Source organism: Pimephales promelas, chromosome 14, assembly GCF_988280905.1.
Source record: "Pimephales promelas chromosome 14, fPimPro1.hap1.1, whole genome shotgun sequence".
Classification (NCBI taxonomy): Eukaryota; Metazoa; Chordata; class Actinopteri; order Cypriniformes; family Leuciscidae; genus Pimephales; species Pimephales promelas.
This window is the reverse complement of record NC_142782.1, coordinates 843,031-869,105: the sequence shown is the minus strand read 5'-3', so window position 1 is coordinate 869,105 and position 26,075 is coordinate 843,031. Positions and strand designations below refer to the sequence as shown.

Sequence of the window (26,075 nt, the reverse complement as noted above, 5' to 3'; positions counted from 1 at the left end):
AAGATATTTGAATGAAATCTGAGAGATTTGTATCAGTTACGCAACTATCACTGATGCGTCAAAACGTTTATAAAGGGATTGTAAAACTAATCCATATGAACTGAGCCAAAGACACTCAATCTCTTTATACGATGAGCAGATGTAATTTAGGCTTTTATTCACAGACGAATGGAATTTGAAGTAGAGCCCGACCGATAAAGGATTTTGAAGGCCGATACTGATACAAATATTTTTGGGTTTTAAAATCCGATATTCCGATATATCGGCCGATATTTTATTTTTTAATTTTTTTAAACTGGACATGATAGTCACAAATTTTGTCATGTTATTTGAGTTTAGAGAACTGATGGGGATGGTCTTTTAATTGTTATTCAAGCAATGTATGTCTCGTGACCAACTCAACGAGTGTTGCCAACAGGAACGGTGTAGAGCGCCCTCTGGTGGACAAACTATACAACTCCAACACTCATGACATGGTTCAAGCGTGTTTCCTCTGTTTTTTATTTTATTTTTGAAATATTCATTTATCAGCCATTATAACTGCCGATACCGATAGTTTGGAAAATGCCTAATATCGGCCGATAATATCGGTCTGGCTCTAATTTTAAGCATACTTTAGTAAAAGCCTAAAGGCTTTGACTGGTGTTTTGACAATTCAGAGCCACTGAATCACAAATACGAAAAAGCGCATACGTAAATTTTGGACTCGGTGTGCAGTGGCCTTAAATTGCATCTTGTCATCGTATAAAGCGATCGAGTCTCTTTAGGAAATCTGGATTAAACGGTTCAGTTCTCTTTATAAACGTGTTTAAGCATCAGACTGAGAGTGGTAGTTGCGTAACTGTCAATGGAGGGACAGAAAACAGATATTTCATTAAAATATCTTCAGATCTGGAACGACATGAGCGAGAGTTAGAGACACAGTTTGCATATTTTTGGTGAACTAACCCTTTTAGTAAGAGTCTGTTCACAAACCATGTTTCTGCTGTAATGTTTTGTCTTTAGTTCAACAGGGTATTCACTGACGTCAGTTCATGTTTTGGGTGAACTCGCCCTTTAAACCTGTTTTGAATCACAGCTCCGTCTCTGTTGACCAAGACCATACTCTCTTCATGTCGTGGTCTGTTTGTTCCTGTAATTCCTGGTTATTGTTACTGATTCTCGTCTTCTTCAGGGTGATGATGACCTCAAAGACACGGGTTTCCACTTGACCAGCGCGAACCAGGGCGCGTCCAAAGCCGGTCCGGGATTCAGCCTGAAGTTCTGATCGGATCTGCGTGTGTGTGCTCGCTGGGTTCCTCTGAACGCGTCTGTCCTGACGCTGAGACTCTCTGAGAGCAGTTCACTGAACTCACACACACACACACACACTCTGGGGAAGCGCCGAGGACCTCCGTGAAGCTGGAGTGCTCCACATTCCTCATGCTCCTCTGAAATATAGTGCGTCTTCTTTTGTCCAGCGTTCTCAGACCTCTTATTTTTCTCTCCATCTGCGATGGTAGTCGAGGAGATCAAAGACTCTTTTAGTGAAATATCAATATAAAATAAAACTGTTCTGAAAACTTTAATACTATGGTCTTGTTGAATGCTAAATTCTGATTGGCTGGACGGTGTGCGTTCACATCGTTAAAACTAAGTTCCTAAACGCTCCTGTCCTGGAGACCCCGGCCGGTTCTGTGTGTGAGCTGCTCAAGAGAAGCTTTCCTTCCGAGGAGCCGCTCGCACTGAATGCCTTTTCCCATATCCCCGTGCTAACGGACGCGCTGGACACCCGGCGGATGAAACCACATTCAGCTGTGTGTGTTCCACTGTCCTGCTTTGCGGTGTGTTTCTGTGACGTGTCAAATCACATTTTTAAATGTTTTTTCATTAAAGTCCCTGTAAAGGCAATTCTACAAAAAAAAAAGTTCTAAACACATTATAAATGTTACATATGTATTGCTAAAACATATTACAAAGTCTGTGAACTGTGAAGTACTGAAATGTGGAGTTAGACCGTTAAACAGTTTTTCACCATTGCAATTTTACGGATTAATTGGGCGGGGCTAAAACACGGCTCGATGACGCACTGGATGCGATCATGTACAAAACAGATCGGTATCTTCATTTAAATTCCCCTAAAAACGATCACATCAAGAAGAGGTTTTTAGAGAGCCAACCTTGATGAAGAGCTGAGGATCACCGACAGCAACACCCGCCTCTGTAGTGATCGTTTTACACTGGATCGTTTTATAAACTTTCCTCAGAGACAACTGGGATTCACTGATAATCCGCTGTTACTGGTGAACGGGGCCGAAACGACGATCTCCCGCCTCAGCTTTCATCCTCCCGTCTCCAAAAGCTAATCAGCTAATACAGTGGTTCTCAAACTTTTTCAGGAGGAGGCCCCCTTGTGTAGGGTGAATCCTTTTGTGGCCCCCCAAAAGAAAACTCATAACGAAAACATCCTCAAACGAACAATTTTACTTACAAATTTTAGATTGTACCAAAAACAAATGAATTTGTACAATGCTGGAACAACAGTTCTGTTTTTAGCTTTATGTCTTTGAATATACAAAATTAGTTAAATTGTACATTTCATTAAATATAACATTTTTTTTATAAAAAATGGTTTTGACAGTTAACAGTAATATTGTCTGAAAAGTGCAACAAAAGTATTGAATACTGAACATTTGTGATGTTCATAGTAAAAGATAAACACTGAAAAAATAATTTGCTGATTGTAAAAAAGTGCATTAAACTTCTTACATTTTAAGGTAGTAAATGACAGTGGCTCAAGTTTGGTTTGCAAATTTGAACAGCAATCTGTTTTTTTCAGCAAGAAACAAAAAAAAAATTCTACTCTACTTAAAGAAATAGTTTTTCAATATAGAAGTCGACATACAATTTTATACAAGTTTTACAATATAAAAGAAATCATGCAATGCAGATTTCACAAAGGACAATCCAAACTTACATACAGGTAAAATAATTTTTTTTAATAATTTAATATTCTAGAATTTCTTTGCGGCCCCCCCTAGCGCCATCTAGTGGCCCCCCAGGGGGCCACGGCCCCCAGTTTGAGAACCGCTGAGCTAATATCACCGTCGACAGCTTTCCCGCTAGTGGGCTTGGTTTCAGCGCAGCCAGCGGACACGCCCCCAGCGTTTGAGAGCAGAGAATCTGCTCATTTTTTCATGATTTTGATAGCTTATTTGATGTACTTGCCAGCTTTTTTTATCATTCAAATTTGGCTGGGTGGCTAATAACACATTTTTCTGTGGTATGACAGACTCACAACACATACTTAATTTTGACTTTACAGGGACTTTAAAAAAAAATGTCTTCACGCCTTATCTTAGCTGTAACTCGACACCCTTGCCTCATAAGAATATGCAAATGAGCCCCGCCTCCACTCACTTACACAGCTATCGCTGTCATGCTAGTACTTGAAATGGCGTTCCACTGTCCTGCTGCTTTGTGCTGTGTGTGTGTGTGTGTGTGTGTGTGTGTGTGGTTCTGCTAATGATGGCGAGTCACTCACACACACATCGAGGAGCACAGAACTTCCCCGTGAGGTTTATGAATGAAATATGAGCAGAGCAAAGTGAGAATCCACTGCTAGTTTCTCCGTCGATTCTGTCTTTAAGTCCCCCTGTAATCGATCATTTATCCCTTAAACTCATTTGATCACCAGAATGACATATTTAAGTGTTTTTTTTCCTTCATGCCTTAAAATATCTTGAATGTAACTCGACACCCTCGCCTCATTTAGTATGCGCGGTTCTATGAATATGCAAATGAGCCCCGCCTCCACTCACTCACTCACTGGTTGACGATCACACGTTGATCTGATTGGTTACAAGGTGGTTTGTGACGTCAGAAACACCAAAGTGTGTGTTTGAGACTGTCTTTGGTTCACTGCAGTTTGAAGGAGGAAATACTCAGCAATGCTGTCCACTTATCAACACACACACGGATTTCTGAAAGTGATTCCCATCATATCGTTCCTTGTTATAGATGTGGACTCTTCTTTTACATTTAGAAGGTCTTTCTGCATGAAGGCCAAACATCATTTCTGCTTCATGTCTTGAGAAGATGTTGATCATATTTGATGTGAGATGTTTTCCAGTAATGATCAGAAGACTTCAGCACTCCCGTCACACAGACGACTTCTGTTAGGCTCGTGTTTTATTTGTGTTTTTAACCTTCTCTCTCTCAGTGTACTGAAAAGCGGCCCGCATATTCTTATTCTGTGAAAGTATTCAGTGATGGGACAGATCTCCACGTCTAGAGTTAAATCCCTCCTCATGTAAGGTCTCAGGAGTGAGCCGTCGTCACTCATGACCGCTGCTTTTCCACTTTTTAAATCTCCGGCGTGTCTTCGAGATTGCTAGTAAACGCTTGTAATGCTGACGGGTGGCATCTTGCACGAGTTAAAGACAGAAATGGGCCGAGTCGAATGGACCCCTTTGAATTACAACTGAATTGAAACCAGAAACTAGAAGCCTGGATCTCCACCAATATTTCATACTGTTGATTATTTCGCCTATGAAGGGAAAGTGCTTGTGGGATATAGCGAGAGCTTGTGTTGTTCAGCTGTGCACTAATCTTAAACCAGCTAAATTAATATTTAAATTGAACAATCACGCTGATGTTGTGAATCATCAGGTTTTGATCATGTGACCTTCAGTACTGACGAAACGAAGCCGTTCAGAAATGCAGACACATTTTTAAAATGAGTTTGGTGTAATTTTTAAGTGGGCAAGAATTAAAGGAGAACTCCGGCGAACAATGAACCTTTGGTCTAATAAAACATCGGTACACAGTCAACCGTTCTCTGAGATTTGTTTTCATGATAATCGAATGTAAAGAGTTTTATCTCTAAAAACTGTTTAGCGTATAATGCTAGTAATGGGGGCATTGACTAAGTAAAAAGAAACCGCTAGTTTATACCACTAACAAGGCTCAAAATAGCCCCACACTAACACAGTAACATAATGAGGGTCCGTACATGCAAAACGAAGCATTGAGAACTGTGTAAGTGTACAGACCGGTTAATAAGAAGATACTTTATGAAGACAGTTCACTTCATGTATACAGACAGGAGCCATCTTAGGAAATAGTCTCGATAAGTCAAATCACGAACGCCGTTCATACAGTTCAGAAGATCGCTGAACTTCATACAGTTCAGATCACTCAGCACGACGTTCGTGGTTTGACTTATCGAGACTATTTCCAAAGATGGCTCCTGTCTGTATACATGAAGTGAACCATCTTCATAAAGTATCTTCTTATTAACCGGTCTGTACACTTACACAGTTCTCAATGCTTCGTTTTGCATGTACGGACCCTCATTATGTTACTGTGTTAGTGTGGGGATATTTTGAGCCTTGTTAGTGGTATAAACTAGCGGTTTCTTTTTACTTACTCAATGCCCCCATTACTAGCATTATACGCTAAACAGTTTTTAGAGATAAAACTCTTTACATTCGATCATCATGAAAACAAATCTCAGAGAACGATTGACTGTGTACCGATGTTTTTAAACGCTTCAAATTGATAGGTGTTGATGGCGCAGTGGATAAGACACATGCCTTTGGTGTGAGAGACCCGGGTTCGAATCCACTGTGAGACACCAATGTGTCCCTGAGCAAGACACTTAACCCCTAGTTGACCCAGAGGCGTGCGACCTCTGACATATATAGCAATTGGAAGTCGCTTTGGATAAAAACATCAGATAAATGAAAAAAGGGAACATAGAATAAATTGTTTTATTTGGCAAAATAAGAAATGTATTTACAACACGTAAGAACCCTGATATCAAAATGTTTAGCAATGTGAATGGACTGATATGAGTGTGTGCGTGACCCTGGCCTGTGGGGAACAACAGGGTCAGAGGTCGTGGGTCCGAGCTCATGTTCTGGCTATAATCTGTGTCTTTGACCAATTAAAATCTCCTGATAATTTACTTTCCCGCACGTCATCAAGATGTTCATGTGTTTCTTTCTTCAGTGGGAAAGAAATGAAGGTTTTTGAGGAACACACTCCAGGATGATTCTCCATATAGTGTCTTCAATGGGGTCCAACGGGTCGAAGGTCAGATGTGAGTTTCAGCTTCAAAGTCTCGACACGATCCAGCCGAGGAATAAGAGTCTGATCTAGACAAACCAGCCGAAATTTAGAATAAAATACACATTTATATACTTTATATCCACTAATGATCGTGTCGAGACTTTGAAGCGTCACTGAAACTCCCATCTGACCTTCGACCCGTTGGACCCCATTGAAGACACTATATGGAGAAACATCCTGGAGTGTGTTCCTCAAAAACCTTCATTTCTTTTCCACTGAAGAAAGAAACACATGAACATCTTGATGACGTGTAGGAGAGTAAACTATCAGGAGACGAGTCTCTCAGAAGCGCACTCGTACCCTCCAGGAGTACGTGGTCAGCACCCTGTTCTTCTTCCTCACGACGCAGGTGTAGGTGCCCTCGTTGATGGCGTTGGCCACGATTGTGATGTGGTCATCTTTCAGGGAAATGTATCCGGGATGAGAGAACTCCAGAAGCTCGCCGTCTTTATACCAGCTGTGGTGTGGGAGAACGCTTCAGGTTAGGACGTTTGTAACAAACACTAACCTTAAATATGCTTCAATTCTTGCTGAAAAACATCCAATTTCAAACTACAAATGTAAAGGATTCATGTTCCCTTTGACATAATCTCTCAAAACACAGAGGACCCGGAGTGAAAACTGTGATAATTGGTCTCATTCACTAATAATGGCATATATTTAAACCAGGGGTTGGCATGTCAGGCCCTGGAGATCCATTTTCGTACAGAGTTGATCTCCAACCTTAAACAAACACCCCTGAATGGGCTAATCAAGGTCCTCAGCCAAGGGTTTGGCCCAGGACTGGACAGCGGACCTATCGAGGCCCAGAGTTGCCCAGCTATTCACAAAACATTTCCTCTAGGTGCATGCACACATACATTTAACATAGGATTCAGTTAGGATGTTCCTACAATACAGTCCCAGAACTTAATCCAATTGAGAACCCATGATGTCCATGACACCGACAGGAAAAATAACAGGGGAAACAGCTTTGAAAGACCCACAGTGTCCACACAGACTAAAAATTGCATCTACAGATCCAAATACTGACTTACAGGGGGTGAATATCACTGCAAACATATTTAGCAAAGTCCTAAATAATGTCAAAAAACACCAAATGAAATCAATGTTGTAGAACAGTGCTTCTCAAACCGGTCTTGGAGACCCTCACCATTGCACACTTTGGATGTGGACCTCATCAAACACACCTGATTAAACTTATTAGCTCATTAGTAGAGTCGGCAAGACTGATGGGCGAGACATCCAAAATGTGATCCCGGGACAGGTCTGAGAAGCACTATTGTAGACCGATAAAGCACAAAAACCACCAAGGGGCAAGAGCTTTTATAGGCAGTGTTTAGAAACAGCAAGAATATGGAAACCCAATCTGTGTGTGGAAAAACAAGAACTCACTGGATTTTGCCTTTCCTGGCTGCGATCTTCTTACCACAGCGGAAGGTGAGCTTCTTTCCCTCCACAACAAGCTTGTGTTTCGTCCGCGGGGGGGTTGCAGTTGGCGGGGCGGTGGGAAATGGGAATTCTGTTTAAAAGTTCAAATGAAATCAGTACTTATTATTCATCCAGAACCTCTGGAATTATGGTTGCTAGCAGTGGAATTGTTCTCTTGTACACTCCCAGTGTGACCTCGCTCCCTCTCTGTTGACTCCAAACATCTATTCATTAATCTACTACGTTTTAGGATTGGGAGTGGTGCTGAAGTGATGCTGAGAGTTTTAAGTAGGTTGGGGAATCAGAAAATGTGTCTCCATGCATCTAATACCAAAGCCCGCTTCACATTTGAATTTGCATATTCTGGCAGGCTTAAGTAGTCCACAAAATGCCCATTTATGACCTCAAGAGCATACGTTGAGCCTATCCATCCGTGCTCGCGGTTAATGGGGTATACTTTAAAAAGGTGAGACCGAGAGCATCATAATCTCAAGGCCTTCGTTAATTCAGATGTAACTATAAGGACTGCACTTGCCAATCGTCTTCAAACATCTTCCACAAAGCTTTCTCTGATCGTAATCAACGGATTGATTGGTCCTCTAGATCTGATTTTGGGGTGGTACTCGGGACAGGAATCAGGCGCTGTTCATGCCACATTTTGATTGGTTGACTCCACGCAGCATTTTATTTCAACCACCGTCTTTTGCGGTGCATGAAGGAACAGTGGAGTTTAAAGTACGACGAGGTTCAGGCTTTATTAAGCTTAAATTCAGAGGATGAAATCTGTAAAGTAGCGCGTGGTCCTGCATCACTGGATTAACTAGCCTAATCTTCACAGCTCTGAAGACCGCGGTGGAAACGCAGACAGCAACAGGTCTGGGGGATAAAGTTCCTGGGACAAATAGTTCCGGTAATTTCGGTGGAAACGCGGCTCAAGGTGTTGTCTGGGATAGCTCCAGGAACGTCAGGAACTGTTCTTATGGAAGGGGCTCCTGGGTAAATGGACCCTCTCCGCCAGTATGCTCTTAGGATTTAGCTGCAAATTATGATGACCGCGTTCACTTGTTTTCTCTTGAACGTGTTTGTCAGCAATTACTGGGAATGTTGAGTACCCTTGAATCTTTAAGCACCACGCAATCTGGAAGTCCAAGGTTTGATTCCTACTCCTATCTGTCACACAAACTTGATCCAGCACCACTCTTTCCTAAAAAACAATCTCATTGCCTAGCATTACAAGTTTAGGCCCACGTTCAGTGCATTTTCTGTTTTCGGTAGAACAGTTCGCAGAGACTTTGAACCATTATTTTAATACATTTTCTGACACCTGTGATGTAATCTATTTCAAATAAACTTGTGTCTAAAAGACATGCAAAAGCAAAACGAACTGAGGTTATTTGCTGAACGTGTATTTGAGATGGTCTCTTTCTGTGGCCGGAATACGGTTCAATAAGGACCAAACTTTATGTAGTTGAGCTCTAGTTTAGGACTAATATGTCTGATTGTTTTTCTATACACAATTTGTTTATAGGTGATCCCTGGTCTAGGTAACTCTTACCGTAACAGAAGTCACAGCTGGACGGACAGTGTTTCTGCATGAGCCTCCTCTTGCTGTCACAATAACCCTTCCTTGCCCACGAAGGACAGATAAATAATCGATCCAAACACCCTGCAGTGGCATGGACCGAACAACAGAAAATTAAAGCTGTCAGGTAAGTGTAGACCCGTATCCAGAGTTGACATATTTTGAATGTTTGAATGTGTAAAATACCATAGAGTCGATGTAAGCCCCAGACCTCATCTTGAGTAATTAGTTTGCGGCCCGTCAGTGTTGCATTGAGGTGCATTAAAGCTTTGGTGTTCTGGGAATGCATCAATCCCAGTACATGACCGATCTCATGGGCCGCCACGTGAACGAGATCTGTCAGCCACACTCCTGAATACAACCACAATCACACACACAAACACGTTCAAATCGCCTTTTTCCTTTCCATGAACGACACAATACAGCGGTATAAACATGAATATCTATTAAAGGGGTCATGAACTGGCTTTTTTCATTTGTTGTCTGAGGTCAACTTATGACGTTCGCTTGGATTTTGCATTCAAAAACATCTAATTGAATAAGTAATAGGCTATTTTCTACCCTAGTTTTGAGCCTAGCTGAAAAACGCTGGGTTTTTACGGGCGTCTCGCACTGAAGACTTGGAAGTAAACGCCCACTGCTGCGAGTGGAGAACAGTTTTGCATATTATAATGAGTTTCGACTCACCCGTCGATGCACTTGGGGGAAATTGTTCTGAAAACGTCCAATGTTGTAAAATGGCAACCGGAATGATTGGCCCATACATGTTCGACCCAGAGTCCGTGTGTTGCACCATTCCTGTCAGATCCAATATAGACGGCACAGCACCGTTCTTTACTCTTAATCGGTCTGCAAATCCAGTCTTGTTTACAAATCAATCCTCAGTGAAATGAAGCGAACAGACGACGATGTTTTACCTCATCAGCTGGAACGTCATTAAAAATAAAGTTTATCCATGCAGTCCTATTGGAGTCCAGAGGAAGCTTATGCAGCGACTGTCTTCTTCCACAACCAGGCGCTGCACAATATTCTGTATCGCTCGGCAGCTCGATCCGGTTTGTCATCATGAGGTAGGCCTATCCATAGACATCATAGATAGACACGCTATCGACCGCTACTGCCTATTGGCACGGACGAGCCATGGAGCCGCCATCTTAAACCAGTCATCCGCTCTACTCGGTGTAATCTGATGTCAGCGCAATGGATTTTCTTGTGGGTTTTCAGCGACCAATAGGGCATCTAGCCTCTATATGATATCTATGGGCCTACCGGTATGTTATTTAGCTATGCGTGTAATGCGCGAATCAGTGGGCGGGGCTAAACCGGCCGTGTTGAAGTAGGCGTTGATCTTCTTCTGGGGGGGTGGTGTTTTATCCTCTATGACGTCATAGTTCCCCACTTTTAAAAACGAGTCGTTTGCGGGGCTGGTGTCAATAAAAGCTTTTATCGGACTAACAAGGACGTTTTCAGTTCTGAAACTTACAGGATATTCTTATAATATGATGACCTCTTAGATGTCAAAAGCTCAAGGCAATTTGATTTCTCAGTTCATCACCCCTTTAATACAATATACGTCACATGACTAAACTCGCATCATAGTTTTTAAATACCTCCGTTATGACGGTCCACACTACATCGTGAAAATAGCGTTTTCATATTTATCCACTGTGGAGAGCGTTTTCAAAAAGCTTAGATTTCATAACTAAAAACGCCGTCTCAGTGCGACCGGAAGGACAAAACGAACGCAAACGTATTAGTGAGTAAAACCACGCCTGCCTTTGCTCCAGCTGAAGCGCATGTTTCCCAGAATCCAGTACTCGTCGTCGTCGAAGTGGATCTCTCCGGTCTGCGGGAAGAAGGCGTGGGCCAGCTCGCCGGTGATGCCGTCGAAGCAGTGGTGCAGGTGAGACCGCAGGCAGTCGGTGTGGTTCACGGAGTAGAAACCTGCATGATAATTATGTAATTATCTTATTATCTTTTATTGGCAAACGCGCATCATCCTGTGCAACTTTAACCCTGTGGTGCTGTACCCGTGGCGGCCAAAAATTACCATATTTTTCATTTCAATAAAATTAATGTACTATTTTAGTTGTTTTTTAAAACAACTATTTATAGGGAATTTTATAGTACAAAGTTATATTTCTGATCCATTTGTTAATCACTTTTTGAGCATAGACTTGAAAACTCGTAGATTTTGAATGCTTTGGAGCAACAGACTTAAGTTTGGTCTCTTTTTACAGGGGGAGACACTTGGCAGACTACCGATGAAGTGAAAAATAACTCACTATAACTAATAACTAAAAATAAGTAAGATAAGTTTAATTCGCATCACATTCGTTTGCAATGCGCCCATTTTTGACTGCGAACTATAAAAGTGTGACTATTTTTTGAGGGCCATTTTACCTTTTCGAATCATGACCATGATTTGTGTGCGTGTGGCCAAAACCGTTACCAAATTTCGTACCATTCCACCTAAAATAAAATTTTTTAAAAACCAAAACGTTCAATGTTTTGGTCTGAAATGTGCGAACGCAACAGAGGAGTGTATGAGTGTGTGTGATGTACCGATCTGGATGTCCGCCTCTTGATCGGACGGGACTTCCCGGAAACTGAAGGGCGAGACGTCGCTCCACATGGAGAAGGCTTTGGATACGCCTCTCCTCGTGTCACTGGCGTTCAGGAGATTCCTGGGGAACGACAGCAGTCTGCACACACAGGACCGCAACACACAGAATATACATCTATTCACTGTTGGTTACCACTTCAGCCATTCTACTGACTATGAGGAACTATGTGTATTAGGATTAGACTGTTCGGTTAGTATTAGGTGTTCGGGTTCGGGTCGTTGCTGATAGTCAGTGGAATGTCTAAGAATGCGTTTATCCATTTATCCGTTATCCACCCCAAAAACATTCGGCCATCTTTTACTCCGGTTGTTGCAAAAATTTTTGACTTTCTTTCTACATGGATCACAAAAGATTTAGGTTATACTTTATTTCTATAGTCCACTTTAGACATTCTACTGATTTCTTAAAATTTGAAAACTGAGAATATCATGCAAAAGTTCATTTATTTCAGTAAATCAACTTAAAGGGATAGTTCACTTTGAAATTAATTTTTGGTATGTTTTATCTTCCCTCAAGGGCATCCAAGATGTAGGTGTCTTTGTTTCCACAGTATTTTCAATTTTGACATTTTTCAGTCAAACCGTTGTTGTCTATCAGTCATACACTGGAGGCAAAGGGGGTCCACCAAAGAGCAGCACAGAGAAGTCCAAATTAAACATGATTTAATGACTCGTTAATGTAAGTACACACTGATGGCCTAAGACACGAAACGAGCGGTTTGTGTGAGAAAACCAACAGTATTTATATCGTTTTTACCTTGTGTAATCCAAGTGATCTGAATCAGTTGTTCAATGTCCAACTGAACCGAACTGAATCAGTTCAATGTTACGCCGGAAGTGATCGCTTGCGTGTGACATCACTCAATATTTACACGAAGATTTCGGAAGTTTTACCTTTTACTAAACATATTTAGATATACCGAAATCGTCTTCCGTTGCGGTTTCCCGTATATCTAAATATGTTTAGTGAAAGGCAAAACTTCCGAAATCTCTGTATAAACAAAGAGTGACGTCGGCGCGCAGGCGATCACTTCCAGACCGAAGCGCCCGTGCCGTCAGATCATTTTGTCATGGCTGTGATTACAAGAGGTAAAAACGATATAAATACTGTTGGTTTTCTCACACAAACCGCTCGTTTCGTGTCTTAGGCCATCAGTGTGTACTTACATTTACGAGTCATTAAATCATGTTTAATTTGGACTTCTCTGTGCTGCTCTTTGGTGGACCCCCTTAGCCTCCAGTGTATGACTGATAGACAACAACGGTTTGACTGAAAAATCTCAAAATTGAAAATACTGTGGAAACAAAGACACCTACATCTTGGATGCCCTTGAGGTAAGATAAAACATATCAAAAATTAATTTCAAAGTGAACTATCCCTTTAAAAGGTGAAACTAATATATATTATATAGACTCGTGCAGTCTGGGGTTGTTCCATCAGCATTAAAGATTGCTGCGGCAACTCCAGTACCAAAAAAAGCGAATGTTGCCCTGGATGATTTTAATAATTATCGTCCTATTTCAATCCTTCCATTTCTTGCAAAAATAAATTTATTTACCCATCTCACAATTAATAACCTCTCTAAACCACTTCAGTCAGGTTTCCGTCAATGTCATATCACTGAGACGGCTCTGGTTACCCAATGATCTGTTGATGTCTTCTGACTCTGGTGTAACGTCTATCCTCATTCTTTTAGATTTGAGAGCCGCTTTAGACGCTGTTGATCTCAGTCTAACGCTCACACGTCTTGAGAGAGTGTCTGGTGTGTCGGGGACAGTTTTGAAGTGGTTTCGGTCCTACTTTGATGACCGTTCCCTGTTCATCTCAATGGGGGTGACCATAGGTCTGAGATTAGCCCTGTTCTCACCGGTGTTCCCCAGGGGTCAGTTCTGGGACCTTTACTTTTTAACATATATCTATCACCACTTGGCTATCTCTTGAGATCGCTCGGCCTCCGTTATCATTCATGACGACAACACGCCGATCTATATACGTTCACAACTAGATGAGCGCTCCGACATTGATTTTCTTTCTGGTTAAAAATAAACCTGGATGAGTCATAATTTCCTGTGTTTGAACAGTGATAAAACTGAAGTTATGCTCATTGGTTCTCGTCATCAATCTTCAACATTTGATTTCTTTGACTCTTGATGGCTCTTTTTTTGGGTATCCAGAGTAAAATGAGGAGCCTTGGAGTGATTTTTGATGCTAATCTTTCATTCAGAGTACTGTTAAAACGTCTTTTTTTTTTCATCTTTGAAACATCGCTAGATTGCGGCCTATGTTACCTTAGCCCAGTCCTATGCCATTTTTAAAGGTCAACTTAAAGGGTTAGTTCACCCAATAATGAAAATTCTGTCAGTATTTACTCACCCTCATGTTGTTCCAACCCCGTAAGACCTTCGTTCATCTTCACAACACAAATTAAGATATTTAAGATATTAAGATCGCTCCTGCATACAGTCCATAGGCTTCTTGAGGGAATGACTCGAAAAGTCATTAAAGACATCGTTAAAATAGTCCAAGTGACTACAGGGGCTCAATCTCAACTTTATCAAACGACGAGAACACTTTTTGTGTGCAAAAACAAATAAAAATAACGACTTTATTTCAACTATTCACTTCCTTCTCCATGAGCCTGTAGTCAGTTAACATAGTGTGATTGCGTAGAGCTACGTCACACGTAGGCTCACTATTGGCCGACGCTGGTCATGTGTGTGTGATGCGTGTGACGTACAATAACGGAAGCTTACGCTATTAAACTAGTAACCTGACTCGCGCAGAGGGAGAAATAAACGAATAGTTGAAATAAAGTCGTTATTTTTGTAGTTTTTGCGCACAAAAAGTGTTCTCGTCGTTTGATAAAGTTAAGATTGAGCCCCTGTAGTCACTTGGACTATTTTAACGATGTCTTTAATGACTTTTTGATGCCAGCAAGAGTCATTCCCTCAAGAAGCCTATGGACTAGTATGCAGGAATTTTCATTTTTGGGTGAACTAACCCTTTAAGACATACTTTTTCAAACTTGCATCCACTTGTTGATGTGTTTGTTTGTTTTTTTGTGATGTGATTGCTTTTAACAATTGTCTATTGTATGTACAGCGCTTTGAGAAGCTGCTTTTAAAGGCGCTTTATAAAATAAAAGTCATTATATTATTATTATAATTACTAAAATAAATGAACTTTTGCACCATATTCTCATTTTTCCAGTTTCATCTGTACATGTCGACTTATTCTACTAAAGCGAACCCTAATTTATCAGTCTACTAAACTCTAATGAGAGTGAGTTGATGCGTAGTTGCAGTCCCAATGCTTTTCTGGACTTGGGAAACATTATAAAAATGTAAACTGGTTATGAAACAGACGACGAGTCTTACTTGTAGGTCAGCTTGAACTTGTCCCACTTTAGCTTCTCTGGAGTGAGTGTGTAGCGTTTGTTTCTGGAAAGGTGAAGCACATGCGAGCGGGCGTCTTTATGAATCCCAATGATTAAAACACCAGACATGAGAGCTTCTTCCTTGGACAAAGAAATCTCCGATTAGATTAGATTGATGTGTGAGCAGGATTTTCCATGAAGGTCTGTGTGTGCCACGTCGGCTCCTGAAAGACTGATAACTCCACTCGTGAGGCGATTCGCTCTAATAAATGCTTTGTTAGGCCAGAAACACATCTTGTGCTGATTAGTCGAAGTGAAGCGCAGTCAGAGAGTTCGCTTCAGTTGTTGAGTCCGGTTTCTCCTTCTATCTGATGTAAGACGATGATCGCATGCTCTATTGATGCTGCTCAATAATTACAGTTTTACGACTGTTTTTAGTGTAGCGTAACATTTACACAAGTGATCTGATCTGCTATTGAGCTTATGTTAGATTTCTACAAGATTGTTGTAATATGAAACATTTACTAAATCACATAAACAACCTTTTTAATTTAGTCATTTTATCTCCACTGGCAGCCAGAAGTGTGGAATAATTAAGACTTTTTAATTTTTCTGAAAGATAGGGGGGCCTATCACGGCATCCTTATGCGAAACCACCATTGAAAGCAATGAAGACACTTTCATCAATATATGTCAAATCAGCCGTGATTGAGCAACAGCAACTTTCCTTGCACAACTCGACCAAATCCCACCTATAATTCAGTGGACGGGTCCATTTAACCGTCCAGAGGATTGTATTGGACTAAAATATGCATAAACTCATGCATGCGAGGTCAATAATAGCAGTCAGTTTGGCAGGAAAACGAGACTGTGCGCTAAAAGATTGTCAATTATATTGAAGGCCTCAAAGCTAATAGCCACAAAAAAAATTGTTTTGATTTCATAAGAATGTGCACTGTAATGAATCGGCTGGAAGATGCCAAAAATTAAAACAAGCCTCTCACTAGACATAAAAAACTTTTATATTGTAATTCCAGAAGGTATTTGGCCTGAATTTGAACTCTGACGTTAATGTTGAGCGCGCTCTCTGGGGTTCACAGCACTGTCCAAAGCTTCACTTCACTGCTAATCGGACCCTAAACTAGTGTCTGAAACACACACACACACATGCCAGACAGTCCCTGGGTTAGAAGTCCACAGTGTTTGCATGAAGCTTGGCTCTGTTTAGTTTCACACAGAGAGCGGACGATCGTCCGACTGCATGATGTCCTGTACGTCTGTAATGTCCTTTGCTGACTTTTCCATCTCAGTGATCTGGAGAAGGCTCGAGTGTTGATAGTGTCTGAGTGTTTAAAAGTGAAAAGGCTGGCAGACTCCACTTGAAAACGTTGATAAAGTCAAGACTAGTGGAGATTAGACTATTCTGGTCCGAGAGGACATTCGTGGACCGATTCAGACGGACGTTAGATCACATGACACGGCGTCTGAGACATTCAGGACATTTCTGTCCAGTGGAAAATAAATTCAAACGGAAAAAGGTATTTTGGATCCAACGTACAGTGAATTGACAGAGTCCCAAATGGCAATGTTTTGTGGCGATCAGCTTGGCGTCCGGGTTAATAACACTAGACGTCTTCAGCTTCCCTCGGTCTGGCGATGTAATCGAGTTCGAGACTCCAGACGGCTCTGACTTGAGTTAGTCAAGGCTTGGACGTAATCAATACAGTTCAAGATATGTGACGATGAGATGCTCGATATGTCGGCCACTATAACGGTATCAGCCGATATACTGTACGTTCATTTTTAATGTTATCGGTATCGGCCGATATACCGCATGTTCATTTTTAATGTTAAGGGTATCAGCCGATACTATACCGTATGTTCATTTTTAATGCTATCGGTAACGGTATCGGCTGATATACCGTTTTAAAAGTGAAAAATATATTAATTTTTAATGTTAACGGCATTGCCCGATATACAGTATGTTCATTTTTAATGTTATCGGTATCGGCCGATATACCGCATGTTCATTTTTAATGTTATCGGTATCGGCTGATATACTGTATGTTCATTTTTAATGTTATCGGTATCGGCCGATATACCGCATGTTCATTTTTAATGTTATCGGCATCGCCCGATATACCGCATGTTCATTTTTAATGTTATCGGTATCGGCCGATATACCGCATGTTCATTTTTAATGTTATCGGCATCGCCCGATATACAGTATGTTCATTTTTAATGTTATCGGTATCGGCCGATATACCGCATGTTCATTTTTAATGTTATCGGCATCGCCCGATATACAGTATGTTCATTTTTAATGTTATCGGTATCGGCCGATATACCGCATGTTCATTTTTAATGTTATCGGCATCGCCCGATATACAGTATGTTCATTTTTAATGTTATCGGTATCGGCCGATATACCGCATGTTCATTTTTAATGTTATCGGCATCGCCCGATATACAGTATGTTCATTTTTAATGTTATCGGTATCGGCCGATATACCGCATGTTCATTTTTAATGTTATCGGCATCGCCCGATATACAGTATGTTCATTTTTAATGTTATCGGTATCGGCCGATATACCATATGTTCATTTTTAATGCTATCGGTAACGGTATCGGCCGATATACCGTTTTAAAAGTGAAAAATATATTCATTTTTAATGTTATCAGTATCAGCCGATATACCGTGTGTTCGTTTTTAATGTTATCGGTATCGGCCGATATACCGCATGTTCATTTTTAATGTTATCGGTATCAGCCGATATACCGTATGTTCGTTTTTAATGTTATCGGTATCTGCCGATATACCGCATGTTAATTTTAAATGTTATCGTATCGGCTAATATACCGTATGTTCATTTTTAATGTAAACGGTATCAGCCGATACTATACCGTATGTTCATTTTTAATGTTATCGGTAACGGTATCGGCTGATATACCGTTTTAAAAGTGAAAAATATATTCATTTTTAATGTTATCAGTATCAGCTGATATACCGTGTGTTCGTTTTTAATGTTATCGGTATCAGCTGATATACGTATGTTCGTTTTTAATGTTATCGGTATCGGACGATATACCGCATGTTCATTTTTAATGTTATCGGTATCAGCTGATATACCGTATGTTCGTTTTTAATGTTATCGTATCGGCCCGATATACTGCATGTTCATTTTCGTTTTTAATGTTATCGGTATCGGCCGATATACCGCATGTTCATTTTTAATGTTATCGGTATCGGCCGATATACCATATGTTCATTTTTAATGCTATCGGTGACGGTATCGGCCGATATACCGTTTTAAAAGTGAAAAATATATTCATTTTTAATGTTATCAGTATCAGCCGATATACCGTGTGTTTGTTTTTAATGTTATCAGTATCAGCCGATATACTGTGTGTTCGTTTTTAATGTTATCGGTATCGGCCGATATACCATATGTTCATTTTTAATGCTATCGGTATTAGCTGATATACCATATGTTCATTTTTAATGCTATCGGTAACGGTATCGGCCGATATACCGTTTTAAAAGTGAAAAATATATTAATTTTTAATGTTATCAGTATCAGCCGATATACTGTGTGTTTGTTTTTAATGTTATCGGACGATATACCGCATGTTCATTTTTAATGTTATCGGTATCAGCTGATATACCGTATGTTCGTTTTTAATGTTATCGGTGTCAGCTGATATACCGTATGTTCGTTTTTATGTTATCGGTATCAGCCAATATACCGCATGTTCATTTTTTTCGTTTTTTATGTTATCGGTATCGGCCGATATACCGTATGTTCATTTTTAATGTTATCGGTACTCACTCAGAGATCCACTGGTTGACGATCACACGTTGATCTGATTGGTTACAAGGTGGTTTGTGACGTCAGAAACACCAGCGATTTCAAAGCGTGTTTATATACTCAAAAATACTCAGCAATGCTGTCCACTTATCAACTTACACATGGTGTGTGTTAAAGCGGATTAAAAACAACACAGACACATAAACAACATTGTCACGACAAAGACAAATTATAGTTTATATGTTTACCTGCCAGAGTGAACTTTTCCCGTAAATACCGAAATGAACTTAGTTTTGTCCAGAATGACGTCACACCAGATCGTTTTTCGATTGAAGTTTATCAGGACCGTTAAGAAGTCTGTGAGAGGCAATAAGAGTAGGCAAGAGTAGTTGGTTCTCTACTGAGGATGAATGACAGTTTTAGAAAGTGTTTCAACAAAGATAGCTTTGAAGAAACTCGTTTTTATGGTCCTGAAAGGAGCATAACGTCAGAATGGTCGCATTCGGCTTCAGGAAGAGGCATGACTAAAGCCGAGAGGGGTTATAAAGCTGTGTCTGCAGAGATGTCACTCTCTTGTGTATTACATCACGCTTCTGATGTCCTGCCGCTTCCCATTATAGCCCCCCGATCCAGTGAGCGGTGTATCTGGGAACGAGCTGGAGATTTTGAAATGTAGGTCACAGTGTCTTGTCATGGATTGCAATGCGGTGTGGAGCTACAAAGTAAAAAAAACGCTCTGATTCTTCTGGAGTAGCAGAAATACGAAGAGGAGCGCAGCCAAACTGTTCCCAGGACACCCGGATAAAGCGTCCGCCCACCGGCCTCTCCATCAAGAGTTCTCCATCTGTTCCAGCGTCTAAACAAACACATGATCTGGATGTGATTGTAGTTGTATATCCTGTTTGAAAATATGGAGTTTATGCTGGTTTAATCTGGATTTTTCATCCTCATCTTGTTTACTTGCTGCTTACTGGTTCAGACAAAGTCTTTGAATATGATTGACAGATTTGATTATCCACTGGTTTAAACGTTTAAGACAGACCAGTCAAGTCAATGCTACCAAACCTAATCATCATTTCTTGAATTGCTGGAGAGAATGGTCAAACAGTCAAACCCATTAGTCGACTAATTGTGCGTTTATATTAATAAGCCATAAATCATAATAATGAGCCTTTAATTGCATATATAGAATACATACTCAGTGCTCAAACGCACACATAAAGCCACAGCGCACCGGCAAACATCATGATTATCAATGTGAGACTCTCACATTTGATTAATTTATTGATAATGTTTTCTGTGTTCGGACAACCTGAGAACATTTCGAACTTTCTATAGGCCAGATATATGTCTCTGTGAGGCAAGTATTCGGATCATTTTTGTGACGTGCATCCTGATAGTTTTCATTACTTTACAAAAGCACAAGGTTTTGTGTGTTCTGTATGAGCAAAAATGTAGTGTTTTAAGTTAAACGCAGCGATAAACCAGCGCCTCTGTGTCATGCTGTAACACCATTCATACTTCAATATATGCTAAATAACAGCTTACAATTATCTATGTTAACATTAGACCGAGTGACTTTGAAGTCGATGAACGATAGACGAATGTTTGGATTCCCTGCTGGTAACGATCGGTCCCTCACCGACTGCCAGATCTCGCCACTTCCTGTGGAGTTTCAAAAGTTTGTTCGACCGAACCTCTTACGGTTAGTTATCTACTGCTGTGGATGGGCTAAATCACGAGGTCCTCTAACACATAGCATACATATATTGGGCTGACTCCTTGCTGGGAAGGTTTGATTATTATTATAGGTTTGAAATAGTGATGAACATGAAAATCATGAAAGAAGGGTAGAAACCTCAGTGTGTTTTCATGTTAAGAGTTCAAAAGATAGAATCCATTCAATTATTTTAGAAAAAAAAAAGTCTGATTTTTTAAAAAATATATAGAAAAAAATTATAGATTCACCATTTGTGATGTGGCAGCGAGCTATAACACACCTACTTTATTATTTTAATGTTTCTTAGAGGTTGAATTCATATCACAATCTGCCAGACTTCTCATATTACTTCTAAATAAGATGTGTACTTCATAAATTGTGTGAAATTTGTGTAAATAATGGTTCCTATCACTCAAAACACATGGAAATGGAGGCCGTTATATCGGGCAGTAATGGAGTCTGGTTGCCCTAGTGGAAGCGTTCAGTACTGGACACACACACACACACACTCGCACTGAAAGCTCATTTACTGAGATATCAACCTAAAATTTTAAACACAACTTGTTCAGATTTTTGGCTTTTTTTTTTTTTTTTTTTTTTTTGCAGTTTTAGAGTCGCCATGGTTTTAAAAACATATATTTTATATAAAATATTAATAATTACAATAATTTCATAAACTCAGACTTCTTTAACTTTTTGTTCTGTTTCACTTTCATAATTTATTTCACTTCTACAAAAATCTGCCAAATGTTTTCTTTAAAACGAGACCAATCTCACGTCTATATTCCAGAGCATTCTTGAATTACAACCATTTAAGTTCGAATGTGCCTTACATGTATATTCAAGAAGGGGTGACACTTAACCCTCAGGTGCTCTTCGTTTCGGAGTCACACTTGTTATCCTCCCGGTCAAAAGTGACCGGACACCTAAAAATGAAACTTTCTCCATCCCAGTAAAACCAATGCAATTTATTTTTGTTCTATAATATTTATTCTTTTTAATTTAGTATTTTGAGACAATTTAATTGAATTTGTTAATATTTATGCAATATTTATGGTTTATTTTTGCCATGGAAAAATATATATATTTTTCTCTATATATATTATTTTTTTCAAAAAAATATGAATGCAGTATTTTAGTTTAATATGGAGTCTAGGCATTCAGAAAAAAAATATTTTTTGAAGAAAATTAGCACCATCTGGTTACAGTATAGAGAAAAGGTGTAGAATCATGGTGTAACCACTAGATGGCATGTACAGCTCTCTATGGAGAGGCATGTGAATTCCCCAGCTGTTTATCAACACATTTTTTGTTGTTGTTGTTGTTGTTGGTGGAATTGAATATATAGTTGAAACAATCTCAAAAACTATTTCTTATTTAAAAAAATTGACAAAAAAACAAATTCACAATTTCCCATTCATTTCCTATGGGGTCATTTTTGACCAAAGACCACAAGTGTGACAATTTTTTTAAGACCGCTTAGCATGCTCAGATCATGACCTCAATTTTTTTGTGTGTTCACATACACAATGCCATAAAAGTCACAAAGTTTCGTAACATTGCGATAAAGCTGTGATTTTTAAAAATTCAAAACAGAAAATATTTCGGTCAGAAATGACTGAAGAGCACCTGAGGGTTAAACCGTTACCTTCTCCAATGGAGACACATACACATATAGCCCTAGATTAGGTCACTTTCTTTTAAAACCAAATCCCATATATTTAGTCTTAGAAGCAGAGGTTTCGAAGCCCCATGATTCCCCATGAAGGTAAAACTGGACTAATTACACGACCCTGTGGGGTTCCAGTCTCTATGCCCAGTCCAGTCAAGTCACATTTATTCATATAGCGCTTTTCACAATACAGATTGTATCAAAGCAGCTTCACAGTGATAACATGAAAGTAGCACAACACAGATTAACAACATTGCTAAACATTAAATAACCCCAACTGAGCAAGCCAAAAGCAAGGCGACAGTCTGATCTAACATGACCAACCTTTACTGGCATTGTTCTTTTCATTAAAAAAATCCTTTATCCAATTAAACATTCGTCATCTAACTCCCAGTCAAAAATTATAATCATCAATCCCTCCTTTCACAGAGAATCATACGCTTCTCAATATCCAGAAACCTCGAGAGCTAGATCCAGAGAAGTCTTCTGTGAAATAGAAAGGTCGGACATGTGCATGGGATACAGATTTATTAACGCAGTGTATTAATAATCCAAAAGCAAACACACACACACACACACACACACTCGCAGTTTAAACTTCCATAAATCAGTCAGGACTCAGGAGGCAAGACATGCAAGGGTGAAAACCCCAGCGGGAGTCGAGGGGTCAACAGCACACAGGTGAGGAAACCGTCCCGACAGAAGATAACTCATCATACCCCTGCCAACCCAAATATTATTTCAGGATGGAGGAAAGATAGACGATGTGACTGCAAGCATACCGTCTTCTACAATCAATATCGCACAAACGTTTCAGAAGTGCCAAGAGCATGAGGTCAGTGCTCTTCAACCTGTTCTTTTAATATCTGTAGTGAGTAACAAGCCTACAATTACACTTTAAAGTGACGGGAAACCTTGTAATATACATGCAAATGAAGGGCGGGGCTTGGTTATGTGCATCAGATGTTGATTGGATGTGGAGATGAAGGGTGTGGCACTCAAACGATTATGCAAATGAGCGTGCGCTCACTGAATGATTGGAGAATCCTGCATACACTGTAAAAGATTTGGAGTAGGATTTACTTGAAAAAACCTTGCTAAACGATCTCACTCAGAAAATGCTAGTAAATTTATAAAGATTTGCCGAGTAAAAACCTAAACATATTTATCAGTAGCTTTTAATTAGAATTTTACTTGGAATGTGGAATTAAGTAAACTTTACAAAAAATAAGTAATTTTAACTCGGCTTGTAAAAGGTTGATTAATGCCGATTTCCTTTGCCTTTTGTATTACACTTCACTAAAACAATTATCTTGAATTGTATTAGTCATTTATAGTATGTTCTTTACTTAGATCATCTAAGTAATTTATTTATACATCATGTCAGACTTTAAGCCTTATGTGAATGCAAACACCTCAATACTTGGTAGACAATACACAATGGTGGTAACATTTGATGGGTCGTTTTTGTGTTTGAATGTGTCGTTTTAAGCAAAAAAATTACTCGAAATGTCACAAAATGGCAATTTACTAATACTGAAAACAAAAATCAATGATAAAACAGTGTAAATACAGCTGGAAACCAGTGAAAAATGAACCTCATTAATTATTCAAGGTCCAGTGCATGATGGGAACCCCAGTATCAGAAAAGTTGAGTAATTTTTACTTAATTTTATTGAGTTGATATTACACTTTCATTTATACTCGCTTGAAATAAGTACTGATATGGAATTTACTTAGTTTTTTAAATTCTTGCCTGAACTAACTTTTTCAAGTAAATTACATTGCGTTTTTTCACTAGTATTTACTTCACCAAAAAATCATTTTTTACAGTGTAAGTCACCGCTTCGCTGGAAGATCATTACGCATTACAAGGTAACGCAACTGTTTAGTCTAATTACTCTCATGGCATTCATAGTGAAGAATAACTTCCCCTTCTTTCCAGCATCTCTTCTCTGATGATGTGGGCGGGGCAACCTGTCACTCACATGAGATCAGCCAATAGCAAACCACCAACCATCCAATCAATCCCCCACAGACACAATCAAGCCCCGCCCACTTTTGTTCTTGTTCGGTAAGCGCGACACAATACAGGAGAAAAGACTAGCGTAAAACTTCCCTTTTATGCTGATTATTATCTTGAAAGAAAATAGAGAACTCTAGATTTTATATTTATATTTATTTATTTCAATATGCTAAAAGTGTTGGTTATTACAGTGTAATTATACACTATATATTTAAGTAGCCTACTGGATAATATTAATTATGTGTATCTTTCCAATTCCTTTATTTTTTTTGTAAAGTGCTTTGAGATAGTAGTTTTAAAGGCACTATATAAAATAAAGTTTATTATTATTATTAACTACATGTACTGACTAGGGTTAGGGTAGGGTTTGGGTTAGTTGCGTGTAATTAATTATGCATCATTTGTTATATGGTAAGTACATGTAAGTAACTGTAAAGGAGGACAGATGAAATGTCGCAAGTGTTTTTATGCGCCTGACACGTCGCTGGTCATAGCGTCGCGTCTCATAACATGAGCGTTGCGTTTTAAAGACGACGCGTCAAGTTAAAAGCAGTTCGCCGCGTCTCGGATCCCCTGCGTCGCGTTCTGTCCCATTCCGTCGCGTTTATGGACGCGTCCAGTCTGTGCGAACGACTTCTAGTTGTATAACTCAAACGTATGGACATCACATCACGCGCGTGACGCCGCTTTGACGCGCGTCTATAGTTATGCAAGGGAAAAAGAAGTTATGCTGAAATATTATTCGTCCTGATGAAAAACTAATGGCATACCTCAAACCTCCAGGCAGGCACAGCCGTGACTTCATGCATGAGGAGCCCGAGCCCGAGCCCGGCCAGCGCCAGCAGAACAAGCCCTTCGAGGTTTCCATGAACTTCACGCACCATCTTCGCGACGTCAACGCGCAAATATGCGCCTTAACAAAGACGAATCAAACCTCACCACTTATTATTACTCCCATGGGTTATGTGTCATGCCATGGGCTCCCGACAGACAGACAGCTTCTCCTCCTCAGAGTTCGGTGTTCAGCAGAGACTGAGCTCAGATGGAGACACACACACACACACACAGACTGCTGCACAGCTGCACACATTGTAATGCAATCAATGCTGTTTTTACCACACTTGCTGTTTCATTTTCATTTTTGGAGGATTAATCATCTTTCAAGAGACATCTGCTATTGATTTTGCATCATTCTTGCACTAAAAATACAAGTAGTCTATAATAACATATCAAACCAACCACAACAGTTCTGCTGTCTGAACCAAAACAGTCTCAATCTTGTTTTTTTGCTTTGGCTTCTAAAAATTACATTGATTGTTTAATCATCCATCATTCCCTTATTCCTGTTATTAAAACATGTCGTGTTCACCACATCACAGGACTTTTTTTCACACACTTGGTGTACACACACACACACAAATGAATTTCCCATAGTTTTGTGGTTGAAATTTAAAAAAGTAATACATCCTTTCCTTTAATGTGACCCACATAGGAATGAATGAAATGTGAAGAATGCTACATAGAAAAAATAAAGATGCTAAAACTTTAACCAAAATGTGTTGTAATGTGTACATGTGTGTCTGAATACACACTGAAGAAAAACTGAGTTTAGGACCCAGCGGAACAGCTCATATAGAGATATATAAGCCCATCTAGAGTCATGAAATGTGATATTATTTATTTTGCACAAGAGGTCAAAGACTCCTGTGGGTTTTTT

The 26,075-nt window shown here is 39.7% G+C and overlaps 2 protein-coding genes across 13 annotated transcripts in view; one reads left to right on the top strand and one right to left on the bottom strand.

The window, feature by feature from the left end:
- cdk11b (cyclin dependent kinase 11B) overlaps positions 1–1,568 on the top strand; it is a 49,428-nt gene extending 47,860 nt beyond the window's left edge. For all 11 annotated transcript variants that reach the window (XM_089119225.1, XM_089119224.1, XM_089119223.1 and 8 more), the window contains one exon: positions 1,175–1,568. In XM_089119225.1, coding sequence (XP_088975351.1) covers positions 1,175–1,267 — 93 coding nt within the window. In that variant the 3' untranslated portion in view covers positions 1,268–1,568. The remainder of the gene's footprint in view (positions 1–1,174) is intronic.
- A 4,770-nt stretch (positions 1,569–6,338) lies between these two features.
- On the bottom strand, positions 6,339–25,427 carry mmp23ba (matrix metallopeptidase 23ba). 2 transcript variants are annotated; one of them, XM_039674572.2, is made up of 8 exons: positions 25,129–25,427; positions 15,132–15,271; positions 11,693–11,832; positions 10,904–11,071; positions 9,314–9,478; positions 9,101–9,211; positions 7,510–7,636; positions 6,339–6,571 (listed from the first exon to the last, which is right to left on the bottom strand). In XM_039674572.2, exons 1-8 carry the CDS (start codon positions 25,240–25,242, stop codon positions 6,397–6,399), a joined length of 1,140 nt encoding a protein of 379 aa, XP_039530506.2. In that variant the 5' UTR covers positions 25,243–25,427; the 3' UTR covers positions 6,339–6,396. The 2 variants fall into 2 exon arrangements, with proteins under 2 accessions (XP_039530506.2, XP_039530507.2); XM_039674573.2 differs by having other exon boundaries at positions 15,132–15,267; positions 25,129–25,426.
- Between the last annotated feature and the right edge of the window lie 648 nt (positions 25,428–26,075).

Bases quoted from the DNA above. Each gene is read 5' to 3' on its own strand.
- mmp23ba (XM_039674572.2), bottom strand. From the start codon at position 25,242: ATGGTGCGTGAAGTTCATGGAAACCTCGAAGGGCTTGTTCTGCTGGCG. The intron at 15,272-25,128 runs GTATGCCATTAG...TCTTTGTCCAAG, and splicing joins TGCCTGCCTGGAGGTTTGAG to GAAGAAGCTCTCATGTCTGG. The intron at 11,833-15,131 runs GTAAGACTCGTC...CTGTGTGTGCAG, and splicing joins AAGTTCAAGCTGACCTACAA to ACTGCTGTCGTTCCCCAGGA.